We start from the raw sequence: 16,104 nt of genomic DNA on the forward strand, positions 1-16,104 counted from the left end.
TTTTTTGAGATGGAGTCTCACTCTGTCGCCAGGGTGAAGTGCAGTGGCATGATCTCGGCTCACTGCAAAGTCCACCTCCTGGGTTCAAGTAATTCTCCTGCCTCAGCCTCCCGAGTAACTGGGGCTACAGGCATGTACCACCACGCCCAGCTAATTTTTGTGCTTTTAGTAGAGACGGGGTTTCACCATGTTGGCCTGGATGGCCTTGATCTCTTGACCTCATGTTCCACCCGCCTCAGCCCCACAAAGTGCTGGGATTACAGGCGTAACCAACTCGCTGGACCAGAATCTAGTAAAACAATTTTTTTTAAATTGTTTTTATTGTACTTTAGGTTCTGGGGTACATGTGCAGATCATGAAGGATTGTTGCATAGGTACATACATGGCAATGTGGTTTACTGCCTCCATCTCTCTGTGACCTACATCTGGCATTTCTCCCCATTTTATCCTTCCCTGACCTCCCCAACCCCCTGCTGTCCCTCTTTTGCCCCCCCAACAGACCCCAGTGTGTGATGCTCCCCTCCCTGTGTCCATGTAATCTCAGTGTTCAACACCCGCCTATGAGTGAGAACATGCGGTGTTTGATTTTTTAATGCAAATGCCTATGCCCCAGTGCAGGCTTAATGAATGAACAGATGGAGGAAGTCTTCTCCAAAAAGGAGGTAGTTTAGTTCAGACTCTATTTGAAAACATGCAGCATATGGCTGGGCAAGGTGGCTCACATATGTAATCCCAGCACTTTGGAAGTCCCAGGTGAGAAGATTGAAGCCAAGAGTTCAAGACCAACCTGGCCAACACAGCAAGACCCTGTCTCTATAAAAAATAAAATTTGAAAATTGCAAATACTGTTAAACAATGAAAGTAAAAATATGCAGCACACAATATACCCTCTCAAAAAGAAGACATAGCTTCTTACAGGAGGCTGACTTAGTCTGTTTTGTTCTGGTTCTTTGTGTGTGTGTGTGTGTGTGTGTGTGTGTGTGTGTGTGTGTGTGTGTGTGTGTGCACTGTGTCTGTTTTGGAGGCAGGGTCTTGCTCATTTGCACAGGCTGGAGTACAGTGGTGCAATAATAGCTTACTGCAGCCTTGACCTCCCTGGCTCAAGTAAGCCTCCCATCCCAGCCTCCCAAGTAGCTAGGACCACAGGTGCATGCCACCACACCCAGCTAATTCTTGTATTTTATGTAGACTGGGTTTCCTCATGTTACCCAAGCTGGTCTTGAACTCCTGAGCTCAAGTAATCCATCCCAAGAGTGCTGAGACTACAAGGTATGAGCCACTGTGCCCAGCCTATTTTGTTCTATCTTTAAATGCCTGGTTTAGCATCAGAAGAAAAGCACTGTATTGGTTTCCTAGGGCTGCTGTAACAAATTACCACAAACTAGGTGACTTAAAAGAAACTTATTATTTCACAGTTTTGTAGTCTAGAAGTCTGAAATCGAGGTGTTGGCAGGGGTATTTTCCCATCTTCTAAGGCTCTAGAAAATAACCAATTCCTTGCTTCTTCCATCTCCTGCTGGTTTTTGGAATTATTTGGCATTCCTTGGTTTATGGATGCTTCATTCCAATCCCTGCTTCCATGAGAGCCTTTTCCCCTGTGTCTCTGTTTTTCAAATCCCTCTGCTTTTTCCCTGATAGGACATCAGTCATTGGATTTAGGGCCCACTCTAAATAAAAGATGATCTATTCTCAAGATCTTAACCTTAATTCTATCTGAAAAATCATTATTCCAAATAAGTTCCTATTCTGAGGTTTTAGGTAGAGATATTTTTTGGGAGAACATCATTCAACTCACTACAAGGGATATTTGCTATGCAGAGCCAGAGAGGCACCCTGTGAATGGAGTAGATGGAGAGAGACGATAAAATATGTATCACAACTCATGAGTGAATTAGCACAAATACATGAGGATTTAAGTGGTTAACTGTGGATATAGGCACTCCTATAGGAGGTCTGACGTGAAACTATAAGTTGAAGTTCTTGCTTTGGTGAAATAAGAGCAAAAAGATCAGACAGCTGAGTAGTCTTCCAAATAGTAAAAATTTCCTGCTGAGTAGATGCCATTGAAAGCTCCATCCCATGGTAACATCAAGGGGAAGAAAATCTTTTGCTATTCTTGTAAGTCTCTTTGTTTCTGTGGTCCCATCTATTAGCTTAATTGGAGAGAAAGAGAAGGCAGGGTGGAAGTCTCTCTGCTAACTTTGATATTCCTGTGGTTTTGTTCTCCAGGTCACTGTAAAACCCCAGAGCAGTTTCCATTTGCCAGTCCTACAACCCCAATTAATGAGTCTGAGTTTCCAGTTGGGACATCTTTGAATTATGAATGCCATCCTGGGTATTTTGGGAGTATGTTCTCTATCTCCTGCTTAGAAAACTTGGTCTGGTCAAGTGCTGAAGACAACTGTAGACGTGAGTAACCCCTCCCTGGGAGCTACTTCATGTCTGGGCGTTGGTGGAACTGGGCTTGGTAGCTCACACCTGTAATTCCAGCACTTTGGGAGGCCAAGGCTGGCAGACAGCTTGAGCTCAGGAGTTCGCGACCAGCCTGGACAACATGGCCAAACCCCATCTCTACAAATAACAACAACAATAAAAACCAAACAGCTGGGATTTGGTTCAATTTGCTTGAATTTTGGAGGCAGGATGTCTACATTTGCCCAAGGTATTTTTAAAGGGTGAATTTGTACATCACCTCTTCTTATTGCCTGAAGTTTCTGAACCTTGACTAGATGCTCATTTCATGAGAATGACTCTCACAAAGGAATTAGAAAGAAAATTTACATTCACTGTAGATGATCTTTGGTGGCTGAAACTATGAAATGAATGAAACATGAGTACAAAAGAAATTTATGTGGGTTGCAGTGAACTGTGCTTGGCTAACTAAAAATAGGGAGGATATCCTAAATTTTGAGGCCTTTGATTTTGGCTGGTGGAATAAGAGTACAACACTTTAGCCATAAATGACTTGTTTTGTGTTGTATTGTTTCTGTTGTTGTTGTTTTGTTTTATTTTGTTTTGCTTTGAGATGGAGACTTACTCTATGACCCAGGCTGGAGTGTAGTGGCGCAGTCTTGGCTCACTGCAACCTCCTCCTCCTGGGTTCAAGCAAGTCTCCCTGCCTCAGCCTCCTGAGTAGCTGGGATTACAGGTGCCCATCTCTAGGCCCAGCTAATCTTTGCATTTTATAGAAGAGATGGGGTTTTGCCATGTTGGCCAGGCTGGTCTTGAACTCCCTACCTCTGGTGATCCACCTGCTTTGGCCTCCCGAAGTGTTAAGATTACAGGCATGAACCACTTCACCCGACCCATAAATCATCTTTATTAGGAGATGCAAGGTAGTCTTTTTAAAAGTGGTTTAAAGATTTTGTGGTTCTGAGGTTGTCTGCCAAGTTTCCTCAACGTAGTCAATTCTGTTGAAACAATCAGAACTGTATATGCTGTTCAGTATGCCACACTCCAGTTTGAGCCTTACAAACAAAAGTAAGTTGAACTCTATATTTAATCTCAAATTCTGCTTCTTCCTCCTAGGAAAATCATGTGGAACTCCTCCAAAACCCTTCAATGGAATGGTTCATGTAAACACAGACACCCATTTTGGATCAACAATTAATTATTCTTGTAATGAAGGGTGAGTTGAAAATACCATCTCTTGAATATTAGTTCCAGAACAGCAGAGCCAACTTCTGACCCAGTCTCAGATAGACAAACTAAACTATTGCTACCTTTACTTTAAAAGCAAGCAATAGGACTTCTAGATGGAGATTATACCTTGGACATAGGCATATGATCAAAGGAATACGAAAAAAAAAAAAGGAATAATCTGTATTGTATTGTAAACGGGGGGAAGGCACCATGTTCCTGTCAGAGGTGGTACGTGTGAAACCTGGTCAGGCATTCTTGAAAAGGAGCAGCTTACAGTAAAAGGAAAACAGGTAGATGAACGATGCAAACCTCCTTAACTGAGATCAGTAGGTACTACAATTGAGTTGGAGGACCCTGAATCAGGGTTTGGGAGGGTAAATCTTAATTGTAACAACAGCTCTGAGGCAAGTGTATGCATCAAAAGTACACACAGAAAGGGGACATTTATGAGGTTCTTGCTCTTGACTTCTCCTTGGGACAAGTAGCCAGACAAGAAGCCACTGCCTCAACTAAGAAAGGGCTTTTAAAGACTCTGGAGTGGACTTCCAGCAAACTCCAGCAAACCTGCAGCAGAGGGGCCTGACTGTTAGAAAGAAAACTAACAAACAGAAAGGAATAACATCAACATCAACAAAAAAGGATGTCCACGTGAAAACCCCATCCAAAGGTCACCAACATCAAAGACCACAGGTAGATAAATGCAAAAAGATGAGGAAAAACTAGCACAAAACAGCTGAAAATTCCAAAAACCTGAACGGCTCTTCTCCTCCAAACAATCACAACTCCTTGCCAGCAAGGAAACAAAACTGGACGGAGAATGAGTTTGATGAACTGACAGAAGTCGCCTTCAGAAGGTGGGTAATAACAAACTCCCCTGAGCTGAAGGAGTATGTTCTAACCCAATGCAAGGAAGCTAAGCACCTTGAAAAAAGGAGGAATTGCTAACTATAATAACCAGTTTAGAGAAGAGCATATATGACTTGATGGAGCTGAAAAACACTGCACGAGAACTTCATGAAGGATACACAAGTATCAATAGTGGAATCAATCAAGTGGAAGAAAGGATGTGAGAGACTGAAGGTCAACTTAATGAAATAAAGCATGAAGGCAAGGTTAGAAAAAAAGGAACGAAAAGGAATGAATAAAGCCTCCAGGAAATAAGGGACTATGTGAAAAAAACAAACCTACATTTGATTGGTGTACCTGAAAGTGACGAGGAGAATGAAACCTAGTTGGAAAACACTCTTTAGGATATTATCCAGGAGAACTTCCCTAACCTAGCAAGCAGGCCAACATTCAAATTCAGGAAATACAGAGAACACCACAAAGACACTCCTTGAGAAGAGCAACTACAAGACACATAATTGTCAGATTCACCTGATTGAAATGAAGGACAAAATGTTAAGGGCAGCCAGAGAGAAAAGTCGGGTTAATCACAAAGGGAGGCCCATCAGACTAACAGTGGATCTTTCTGCAGAAACCCTACAAGCCAGAAGAGAGTGGGGCCAATATTCAACATCCTTAAAGAAAAGAATTTTCAACCCAGAATTTCATATGCAGCCAAACTAAGCTTCATAAGCAAAGAAGAAATAAAATCCTTTACAGACAAGCAATTGCTGAGAGATTTTGCCACCACCAGGCCTGCCTTACAAGAGCTCCTGAAGGAAGCACTAACATGGAAAGGAACAACCGGTACCAGCCACTGCAAAAACATACCAAGTTGTAAAGACCATTGACACTATGAAGAAATTGCATCAACTAATGGACAAAATAACCAGCTAGCATCATAATGACAGAATCAAATTCACACATAACAATATTAACCTTAAATGTAAATGAGCTAAATGGCCCAATTAAAAGACATAGACTGGCAAATTGGAGTCATGATCCATGGGTGTGCTGTATTCAGAAGACCCATCTCATGTACAGAGACACACATAGGCTCAAAATAAAGAGATGGAGAATTGTTGATCAAGCAAATGGAAAACAAAAAAAATAAATAAAAATAAAAAAGGGGTTGCAATCCTAATCTCTGATAAAACAGACTTTAAACCAACAAAGATCAAAAAAGACAAAGAAGGCCATTACGCAATGGTAAAGGGATCAATGCAACAAAAAGAGCTAACTGTCTTAAATAAATATGCACCCAATGCAGGAGCACCCAGATTCACAAAGCAAGTTTTTGGAGACCTACAAAGAGACTTAGATTCCCACACAATAATAGTGAGGGACTTTAACACCACACTGCCAATATTAGACAGGTTATTGAGACAGAAAATTAACAAGGATATTCAGGACTTGAACTCAGCTCTGGGCCAAGTGACCTAAGAGACGTCTACAGAACTCTCCACCCCAAATCAATAGAATTTACATTCTTCTCAGCACCACATTGCACTTATTCTAAAATTAACCACGTAATTGGAAGTAAAACACTCTTCAGCAAATGCAAAAAATAGAAATCATAGCAAACAGTCTCTCAGACCACAGTGCAATCAAATTAGAACTCAGGATTAAGAAACTCACTCAAAACCTCACAACTACAGGGAAAGTGAACAACTAGCTCCTGAATGACTGCTGAGTAAATAACGAAATGAAGTCAGAAATAAATAAGTTCTTTGAAACTGATGAGAACAAAGACACAACATACCAGAATCTCTGGGACACAGCTAACGCAGTGTTTAGAGGGAAGTTTATAGCATTAAATGCCTACAGGAAAAAGCACGAAAGATCTAAAATTGACACCCTGATGTCACAATTGAAAGAACTAGAGAAGCAAGAGCAAACAAATTCTAAAGCTAGCAAAAAACAAGAAATAATTAAGATCAGAGCAGAACTGAGGGAGATAAAAACACGAAAAACCCTTCAAAATATCAATGAATCCAGGAGCTGGTTTTTGAAAAGATTAACAAAATAGATAGACCACTAGCCAGACTAATAAAGAAGAAAAAAAAAAAAAGAATCTAAGAATCAAATAGACACAACAAAAAACAATAAAAGGAATATCACCACTGATCCCACAGAAATACAAACTACCATCAGAGAATATTATTAATACCTCTATGCAAATAAACGAGAAACTCTAGAAGAAATTGATAAATTCCTGGACACATACACCCTCCCAAGACTAAGCCAGGAAGAAGTCGAATCTCTGAATAGACCAATAATAAATTCTAAAATTGAGGCAGTTATTAGTAGCCTACCCACAAAAAAATTCCAGGACCAAATGGATTCACAGCTGAATTCTACCAGAGGTACAAAGAGGAGCTGGTACCATTCCTTCTGAAACTATTCCAAACAATAGAAAAAGAGGGACTTACTCATTTTATGAGGCCAGCATAATCCTAATACCAAAACCTGGGAGAGACGCAACAAAAAAAAGAAAATTTCAGGCCAGTATCCCTAATGAACATCAACGTGAAAATCCTCAATAAAATACTAGCAAACCAAATCCAGCAGCACATCAAAAAGCTTATCCACCATGATCAAGTCTGCTTCATCCCTGAGAGGCAAGGATGGTTCACCTTATGTAAATCAGTAAACAGAATCCATCACATAAACAGAACCAATGACAAAAACCACATGATTATCTCAATAGATGCAGAAAAGGCCTCTGATAAAATTCAACACCGCTTCATGCTAAAAACTCTCAATAAACTAGGTATTGATGGAATGTATCTTAAAAAATAATAAGAGCTACTTATCATACTGAATGCGCAAAAGCTGGAAGCATTTCCTTTGAAAACAGGCACAAGACAAGGCTATTCTCTCTCACCACTCATATTCAACATAGTGTTGGAAGTTCTGGCCAGGGCGATCAGGCAAGGGAAAGAAATAAAGGGTATTCAAATAGGAAGAGAGGAAGTTAAATTGTCCGTTTGCAGATGACATGATTGTACATTTAGAAAACCCCATCATCTCAGCCCCAAATCTCCTTAAGCTGATAAGCAACTTCAGCAAAGTTTCAGGATACAAAATCAATGTGCAAAAATCACAAGCATTCCTATGCAACAATAACAGACAAACAGAGAGCCAAATCATAAGTAAACTCCCATTCACAATTGCTACAAAGGGAATAAAATACCTAGGAATAACTTACAAGGGATGTGAAGGACCTCTTCAAGGAGAGCTACAAACTACTGTTCAAGGAAATAAGAGAGGACACAGACAAATGGGAAAACGTTTCATGCTCATGAATAGGAAGAATCCATATTGTGAAAATGACCATACTGCCCAAAGTAATTTATAGATTCAATGCTATTCCCATCAAACCACCATTGACTTTCTTCACTGAATTAGAAAAAAGCTACTTTAAATTTCATATAGAACCAAAAAGAGCCTGTATAGCTAAGACAATCCGAAGCAAAAAGAACAAAGCTGGAGACATCACACTACCGACTTCAAACTATACTACAAGGCAAAACAGCACGGTAGTGGTACCAAAACAGATACATACATCAATGGAACAGAACAGAGGCCTCAGAAATATTGCCACACATCTACTACCATCTGATCTTTGACAAACCTGACCAAAACAAGCAATGGGGAAAGGATTTCCTATTTAATAAATGGTGTTGGGAAAACTGACTAGCTATATGCAGAAAGCTGAAACCAGACCCCTTCCTTACACCTTATACAAAAATAAACTCAAGATGGATTGAAGTCTTAAATGTAAGACCTAAAACCACAAAAACCCTAAAAGAAAACCTGGGCAATACCATTCAAGACAGGCATGGGCAAAGACTTCATGACTAAAACACCAAAAGCAATGGCAACAAAAGCCAAAATAGACAAGTGGGATCTAATTAAAGAGCTTCTGCACAGCAAAATAAACTATCATCAGAGTGAACAGGCAACCCACAGAATGGGAGAAAATTTTTGCAATCTATTCTTCTGACAAAGGGCTAATATCCACTATCTACAAGGAACTTAAACAAATTTACAAGAATATTAACAGACACTTCTCAAAAGAAGACATTTACACAGGTAACAAACATGAAAAAAGCTCATCAACACTCGTCATTAGAGGAATGCAAATCAAAACCACAATGAGATACCATCTCACGCAGGTTAGAATGGCAATCATTAAAAATTCAGGAAACAACAGATGCTGGAGAGGATATGGAGAAATAGGAACTTTTTTACATTGTTGGTGGGAGTATAAATTAGTTCAACCATTGTGGAAGACAGTGAGGCAATTCCTCAAGGAACCAGAAACACCATTTGACCTAGCAATCCCATTACTGGGTATATACACAAAGGATTATAAATCATTCGACTATAAAGACACATGCACACACATGTTTATTGCAACACTATTCACAATAGCAAAGACTTGGAACCAACCCAAATGCCCATCAATGATAGACTGGATAAAGAAAATGTGGCACATATACACCATGGAATACTAAGCAGCCATAAAAAAGGACGAGTTCACGTCCTTTGCAGGGACATGGATGAAGGTGGAAACCATCACTCTCAGCAAACTAACACAGGAACAGAAAACCAGGCACTGCATGTTCTCACTCATAAGTGGGAGTGAAACAATGAGAACACATGGACACTGGGAGGGGAACATCACACACCAGGGCCTGTCAGGGTCGGGGGGTGGCTAGGAGACAGATAGCATTAGAAGAATCCAACACCATTTATTAACTAATGTAGATGACGGGTTGATGGGTCCAGAAAACCACCATGGCTAGCGTATACCTATGTAACAAACCTGCATGTTCTGCACATGTATCCCAGAACTTAAAATATAATAAAAAGAAAAAAGACTGTGTACTCATTTTTGATTGCCATGATAAATTCAGAAAGGAAAAATGTGATAGATGTTAAATTTTACTCAAATAACTGCCTCTGGTCATCAGCCCCATCCTATTCTATTACCACAGTGAGTCAATATTCCTTCTTTCTCACTATGTCTGAGCCTGGATGATTTTAACTGCTTTTCACACAACCTCTTAACCAAACTGTTCTCACCTCCATTGTGAATGAACATATATCTCCCTATGGTAAGCAAAAAAACCAAAAAAAAAAAAAAAAAAAAAAAAAAAAAAAAAAAAAAAAAAATCACCAAATCTAAGGCAAGGTACAGCAAATGAAAAGAAAAGAAACCAACCTAAGAGATCAGAGAAATACTCATCCACACAACAGTTTACTCCAATAAGCAGGGGGAAATCTTTAGAAATCTGTCTCGTGTTTATCACATAGAATTTATGGAACTATAAGAGACATTTATTAGATTTAATTATTTGATATCAGAAAAGTTCAGATGTGAATGAAACGCATGGGAGTCTGAAAAGAAGTAATGACCGGTAGATTGGAGCCTGTAAACACACACACACAGACACACACAGACACACACACACACACACACACACCACACACACACAAAACCCCAAAGGGATAATGAAGACAGGATTGAATTCTCCAGAATTCATCAAGAACCAGACTTGATATTACACACATATACACACAGACACACAGAGATATAATACAGAAATTTCAGAAAAAAATAAAAGAAAGCAGAATGAGTAGAAGAATTAATTAGCACATGATGGAAGATAATTTCTCAGGCTAGAAAGGAAAAGACTAAATTGATCATTGAAGGCTTACTAAACAAATCAAGATGAACAGTAATGGGCCCTGGCCCTGCATGGAAGAAAATTATGCCATCCAGATATTTTAAAACAATACTGCCAATCTCCAGAGATGGGCAAAAAAGAAGAAATTTATATTAGCATCGAGCTTCTGTTCTGTAACACTAGGTAGCAGAAGTTAGTGTTTGAGAGGAAATATTGTACAGTAAAATTTCTGTACTCAGCCAAGCTGCCATTCTTGCAAGGCACAGATGCATAGTCTTACATGAGCAGAACCCCAAACATACACCAAAACGGACAGGTCACCAGAGGTCAGAAGTTTGAGACAAGCCTGGCCAACATGGTGAAACCCCAACTCTACTAAAATACAAAAATTAGCTGGGCATGGCAGTGCATGCCTGTAGTCCCAGCTACTCGGGGGGCTGAGGCAGGAGAATTGCTTAACCCCGGGAGACAGAGGTTGCAGTGAGCTGAAGTCATGCCACTGCACTCCAGCCTGGCGCCTGGTGACAGGACAAGACTATCTCAAAAAAAGGAAAAAAAAAGAAATTTAAAACAAGGACTAAAGCAGATGCTTTAACACGAATATCCATAGCAGCTTTGTTCATGATAGCCAAAAGGTAGAAACAATCCAAGTTTCTATGAGCAGATGAATGGATAAACAAAATGGAACTTATGCATTCCGTGGAATATTATTCAGCTATACAAAGGAACAGAATTTGTAAGTGATGGTCAAAGATTTGTGGAGGGCAATTTGGCAATATGTACTGAAAGGCTTAAAACCGTGCTTAGCCTTTTTCCCAAATCTGCAAATCTTGTCTCTTGTGTAGATGTGAAGATCTGAATCCTCAAGCTGCCTTTGAAGTCAATGAAGTTCTCATCTCATTTCTTTTCATGTGTACAAGATCATGCATTGTAGTGTTTTTGCTAACAGTTGAAATGAGAAACCACTTTAATTCCAGACATTAAGGACTTTGTTAGGTAGGTTATGGACTATCCAAGTAATAACCAATATGCAACCACTAAAAATGGCATTGTAGAGCAATATATAATAACTAGAATAATTGTACAATATAGTTCATAAGTATTACAGAGGGTTATAAAACCATGTACAATGTAAGTTATTTGGTTTAACATATGTCTATAAAGATTTAAAGATGTTAAAGTTTTACTCATCCTTTCAGAAAAGGAACTCCATTTGCTTGAGAAACTATTTGGAGAAAAAGTGGGGACTAGATGCAGACAGAACAATTATGTTAAATGGAGAAGTAAGATATCTATTATTCTAGACAGGGAGTCTTAGGGGATGAGCCTGGGTTTCAATAAAATAATTTTACGGACAGGGGACATCAGGTCAGGAAAAATTACAATATAATTACACTACAACATATTTGTGCCTTAAAATACCCTCCAAAATAAGCTAGGCACAGAAGAACTAATACCACATGATTTTACTTATTTGTGAAATCTAAAACAGTTGAACTCATAGAAGTAGAGAGCAGAAAGGTGGTTACCAGGTACTGAGAGGTGGGATGCTGAGATTTGGTCAAAGGACCTAGAGTTTCAGAGAGACAGGAGGAATAAGTTTTAGAGAACTATTCCACAGCATGGTGACTATAGTTAATAATAACGTGTATTTCAAAATTGCTGGCCAGGCACAGTGTCTCATACCTGCAGCAGTTGGGAGGCTGAGGCAGCAGAATTGCTTAAGCCTAGGAATTAGAAACTAGCCTGGGCAACATGGCAAAACCCTGTCTCTACCAAAATGTGCAAAAACTTAGCTGGGCATGACAGTGCATACCTGTAGTCCTAGCTAGTCGGGAGGCTAAAGTGGGAGAATGGCTTGAACCCAGCAGGCAGAGATCACATCACTGCACTCCAGCCTGGGTCACAGAGCCAGAGCCTGTCAAAAAAAAAAAAAGAAAGAAAGAAAAAAAGAAAAGAAAAAGAACAAGAAAACATTGCTTAAAGAGTAGATTTTAAATGTTCTCACCACAAAAATAAAGTACATGAGGACATGTAAATTAATTTAATCATTTACAACAGAAACATATAGCAAAACACCACATTTTACCCTATAAATATATACAATTATTATTTGTTAATTAAAAATAAAATCAAATTTTAAAAAATATTTACTGTGTTTTTGCAGCCATACCTAGGCTGGAAACTGCTTCACGTTTTGGCTCTAACACGCTAGTTTAGTCACAGCGAGCACATCAAAAACAATCTCTAGGAGGTCCAAAGTCAGAGGACACCCATGATCCCATGCTCTTAGGCAACTTTTAAATGTATGATAGGAGACAGGCAGAGGAAAACACAAGTAATCATGGGATTATCATCTTCTTTCCTTACTGCAGTGGTTCTCAACTTGTTTATTTGCAGCAATTTTTAAGATTTTTTCTTGGCACACTTGAAAAGATTTTACAGCACAACCTATCAGGCTAGCAATAAGCAAAATTCAATCACTACCTAAAACATAAGAGACTCACTGTGTCTACAAAAACATTGTCATTGCCATAGTCACACAGTTCCCTTTAGCTTTATGTCACCGTTTTGGGAAGAGCTGGTATGTCAATTAAGATTAGATCCAGCTGTAAAAGACAGAAGAAATAAAATAACTGGATCTCAAACATGGATAGTAGTTTACTTCTCTGTCAGGTTAAAAATCACTAAGGTAGGCAGTCCAGGGTTTAGACAATGACTCCATAATCCACAGAAACCTAGGTTCCTTCCATTTTGCTACTCTGACCTCCTCAAAATAAGAGCCCATCTTTTCTCATGATCCAAACTTCAGCCAGCATAGAGGACACAGTGAAAAAGGGAAGGTCAATTCCTTTCAAGGCACTTTCCAAAAGTTGCACAAGAGACTCCGCTTACATCCTCTGGTCAGAAGTTAGTAACATGGCTATACCCGGCTGTAAGGAAAGGTGAGAAGCAAAAACTTTATTGCAGGTGGCCAATGGCCCAGTTAAAAATAAAGGCTTCCATTACTAATGAAGGAGAGGAAAGTGGATACTGGGGATGGCACCAGCAGTCTTGACTGCAAATGGTTACTGCCCTGATCACATTTCTTACGTAATCAAGTGGAAAACTTCTTAACTCTTGCAGTTACTGCCTCATGGTTATATGGCATTCCATTTTACCCTTTAATTTTTATTTGGTCAAGTTTAGCTCTGCTGTACACCAGAACACATGAATAGCTTTGCTCAGAATTCTTTGTGACCTTGCTCATAGTAACATTATAGATATCTAATAAATTTTTTAAAAGACAAAATGTTCTATGTTTTGTGGACTACTGTGGAAGGTTTTATGGCAAACTGGGTGAGTATCCTTGCCTTTCATATTTCAAGTGTAGGGGTGTGTAGCTATCTTCTCTGGCTCTCATTTACTGACTCTTCTGGGTAATCCACCGTTCTTTCCTTTATGCAAGAGATTATCTGAGCACAGCACCCAAAGCTTGAAAGTCACTAAGCTGGGTGCTACAGTGTTATGTATTTCAGTAAGACATCTTCCCTGCTTAATCTAGGAGCTTATCATTTCCTTGCTGGACATCCACATGGATAAAATAAGTGTGAAGTTTCCTAACAACTTAAGTACAAACATGTCCCATGTCACATAAGGAAAATATCTCATTCAGTTGTGAGGGACTAGGAATAAAAATGAATTGGGGAGGTTAAAATGTAAGCTTGTCCTTAAAAAGAAAGGACTACTTTGCAGATGGAGATGGGGTTTCTTCCTTCCGAGTTCTGCCACGGTGTAATTTGTCCTATAATGTCTAATGTCTACCTGCTATAATTACTTTTTATCCTTTGCTCTAGGTTTCGACTCATTGGTTCCCCATCCACTGTTTGTCTCGTCTCAGGCAATAATGTCGCATGGGATAAGGAGGCACCTATATGTGAGAGTAAGTTGAAATATTTTTCTCCACAAATTCCTCCATGTGATCCTGACTTGCCCCTGGACTATGAAGCATATATCTAAACCTTGCACAAAGTAGTCCCTCAGGTATTTGAAAATACGAGTCAGTTGCTTCATGGTCTTCCTGGCTTTTCTTTACCTTAAAAGGTGATTTATCTGACACTAGGGGCTTGAACTCAGGCAAATAGCCCTACTTTCCTATTGTAATAGTAAACCTTTCCAGTATAGAGAGCGTTGTCCTTAATGAGTAAATTTTAAAGTCATTGGACAAAATTAGATCTGTCTTTGCCAACTCTTACTATCAAGTTACAATTCCAGGAAGTAGGCTACTCACTTTCTTGTTATTCTAATCCAAATAATAAAAAGAATTCTTCTTACAGTTCTTAGCAATTTTCCTAATTCTCTGATTATTTTGAGTTCTAATTCTTCTTCAATTCTTTCAAATGAGAAATCATTCTATTATAAAGACGAATGCACACGTGTGTTTATTGAGGCACTGTTCACAATAGCAAAGACTTGGAACCAACCCAAATGCCCATCAATGATAGACTGGAAAAAGAAAATGTGGCACATACACACCGTGGAATACTATGCAGCCATAAAAAACATGAGCTCATGTCCTTTCCAGGGACATGGATGAAACTGGAAACCATCATTCTCATCAAACTGACACAAGAACAGAAAACCAAGCTCATGTCTTTAGTTGTATTTGTTCTTGGTTAGCTGACCCTCCATTTTTCCCATAAGATAGATATATAGATATATAGATATATAGATTTTTTTTTTTGAGATGGAGTTTCGTTCTTGTTACCCAGGCTGAAGTGCAATGGCATGATCTCGGCTTACCGCAACATCTCCACATCCTGGATTCAAGCAATTCTCTTGCCTCAGCCTCCTGAGTAGCTGGGACTACAGGCATGCACCACCATGCCCAGCTAATTTTTGTATTTTTAGTAGAGACAGGGTTTCACCATGTTGACCAGGATGGTCTCGATCTCTTGACCTTGTGATCCAACCACCTCGACCTTCCAAAGTGCTGGGATTATAGGCGTGAGCCACCGCGCCCGGCCCCCATAAGATATTTTTAAATTAATCTCCAAAACTTTGAGAACATGGAAGAATGATTGCAAATTGGCAAAGTGTTACAGCTGTGAAGAAATCAGCATTGCACACAGGGTTGATGGCAGCAAAAGTAGGCACAGACTTCCAGAAGGCTAATGACCAATATAAACAAAAGCCTGATCATAAATAGCCTCTGACCCACAATTCCATTTCCCAGAATTTATCCCAAGAAAATAATCGTGAAATATTCCCATGATTTTGGTCCAGAGATTCTCAATGCAATAATATTTGTGATAGTGGAGAAACAACCTGAATGTTCAGCATGGTTTGAAAATAGCTAATAGAAGAAATAAGGTGTATTTTAATGGCTATAAGCTTTTAAGAAAGGTAAAAAAGTGCACCATGATGAATTAAAGGTTGTGATACTTCATCCAAGTGGGAATACATAGTACATCTATATAGTTAACATGACTGATTATTATCTAGCCACCAAAAATGGTATTATAAAAAATATATCCATACATACCTATGCATGTATCTACATATGTATCTAAGAGTATATATATAAATTATTACAAATAGTTATCTTTGAACAATTTTCATTTTCTTCTTTCTGCTTGTCCATATTTTATAAACTTGCTACAATGAATGTGTTCATTGTATTCACAAATATTCCTCCCCTCAAAAAATAACATTGACTTTTAAAGATTAAGTGAATGAGAATGTATGTAAGTTGCCTCCTATGCCTACCAAGATCTTAAAATTCTATGAAATAATTCAAATTATCAAAGAATTATCAGTTTAATATATGAAGTTTTCTAAGCATGGCACCATTTGTAGGAGGTTATCTTTTATGAAAAATACTTCCACTTCTTTTATA

General features: G+C 39.0%; 1 protein-coding gene across 1 annotated transcript in view; it reads left to right on the forward strand.

Annotated features, from left to right (window-relative positions):
• CR1 (complement C3b/C4b receptor 1 (Knops blood group)) overlaps positions 1-16,104 on the forward strand; it is a 182,812-nt gene that overhangs the window by 55,612 nt on the left and 111,096 nt on the right. The window contains exons 18-20 of the mRNA XM_037737442.1: positions 2,230-2,409; positions 3,529-3,628; positions 14,063-14,148. Of these exons, the coding sequence (XP_037593370.1) occupies positions 2,230-2,409; positions 3,529-3,628; positions 14,063-14,148 (366 nt within the window). The remainder of the gene's footprint in view (positions 1-2,229; positions 2,410-3,528; positions 3,629-14,062; positions 14,149-16,104) is intronic.

Source organism: Cebus imitator, unplaced genomic scaffold (genome assembly GCF_001604975.1).
Source record: "Cebus imitator isolate Cc_AM_T3 unplaced genomic scaffold, Cebus_imitator-1.0 Scaffold38, whole genome shotgun sequence".
NCBI lineage: Eukaryota > Metazoa > Chordata > Mammalia > Primates > Cebidae > Cebus > Cebus imitator.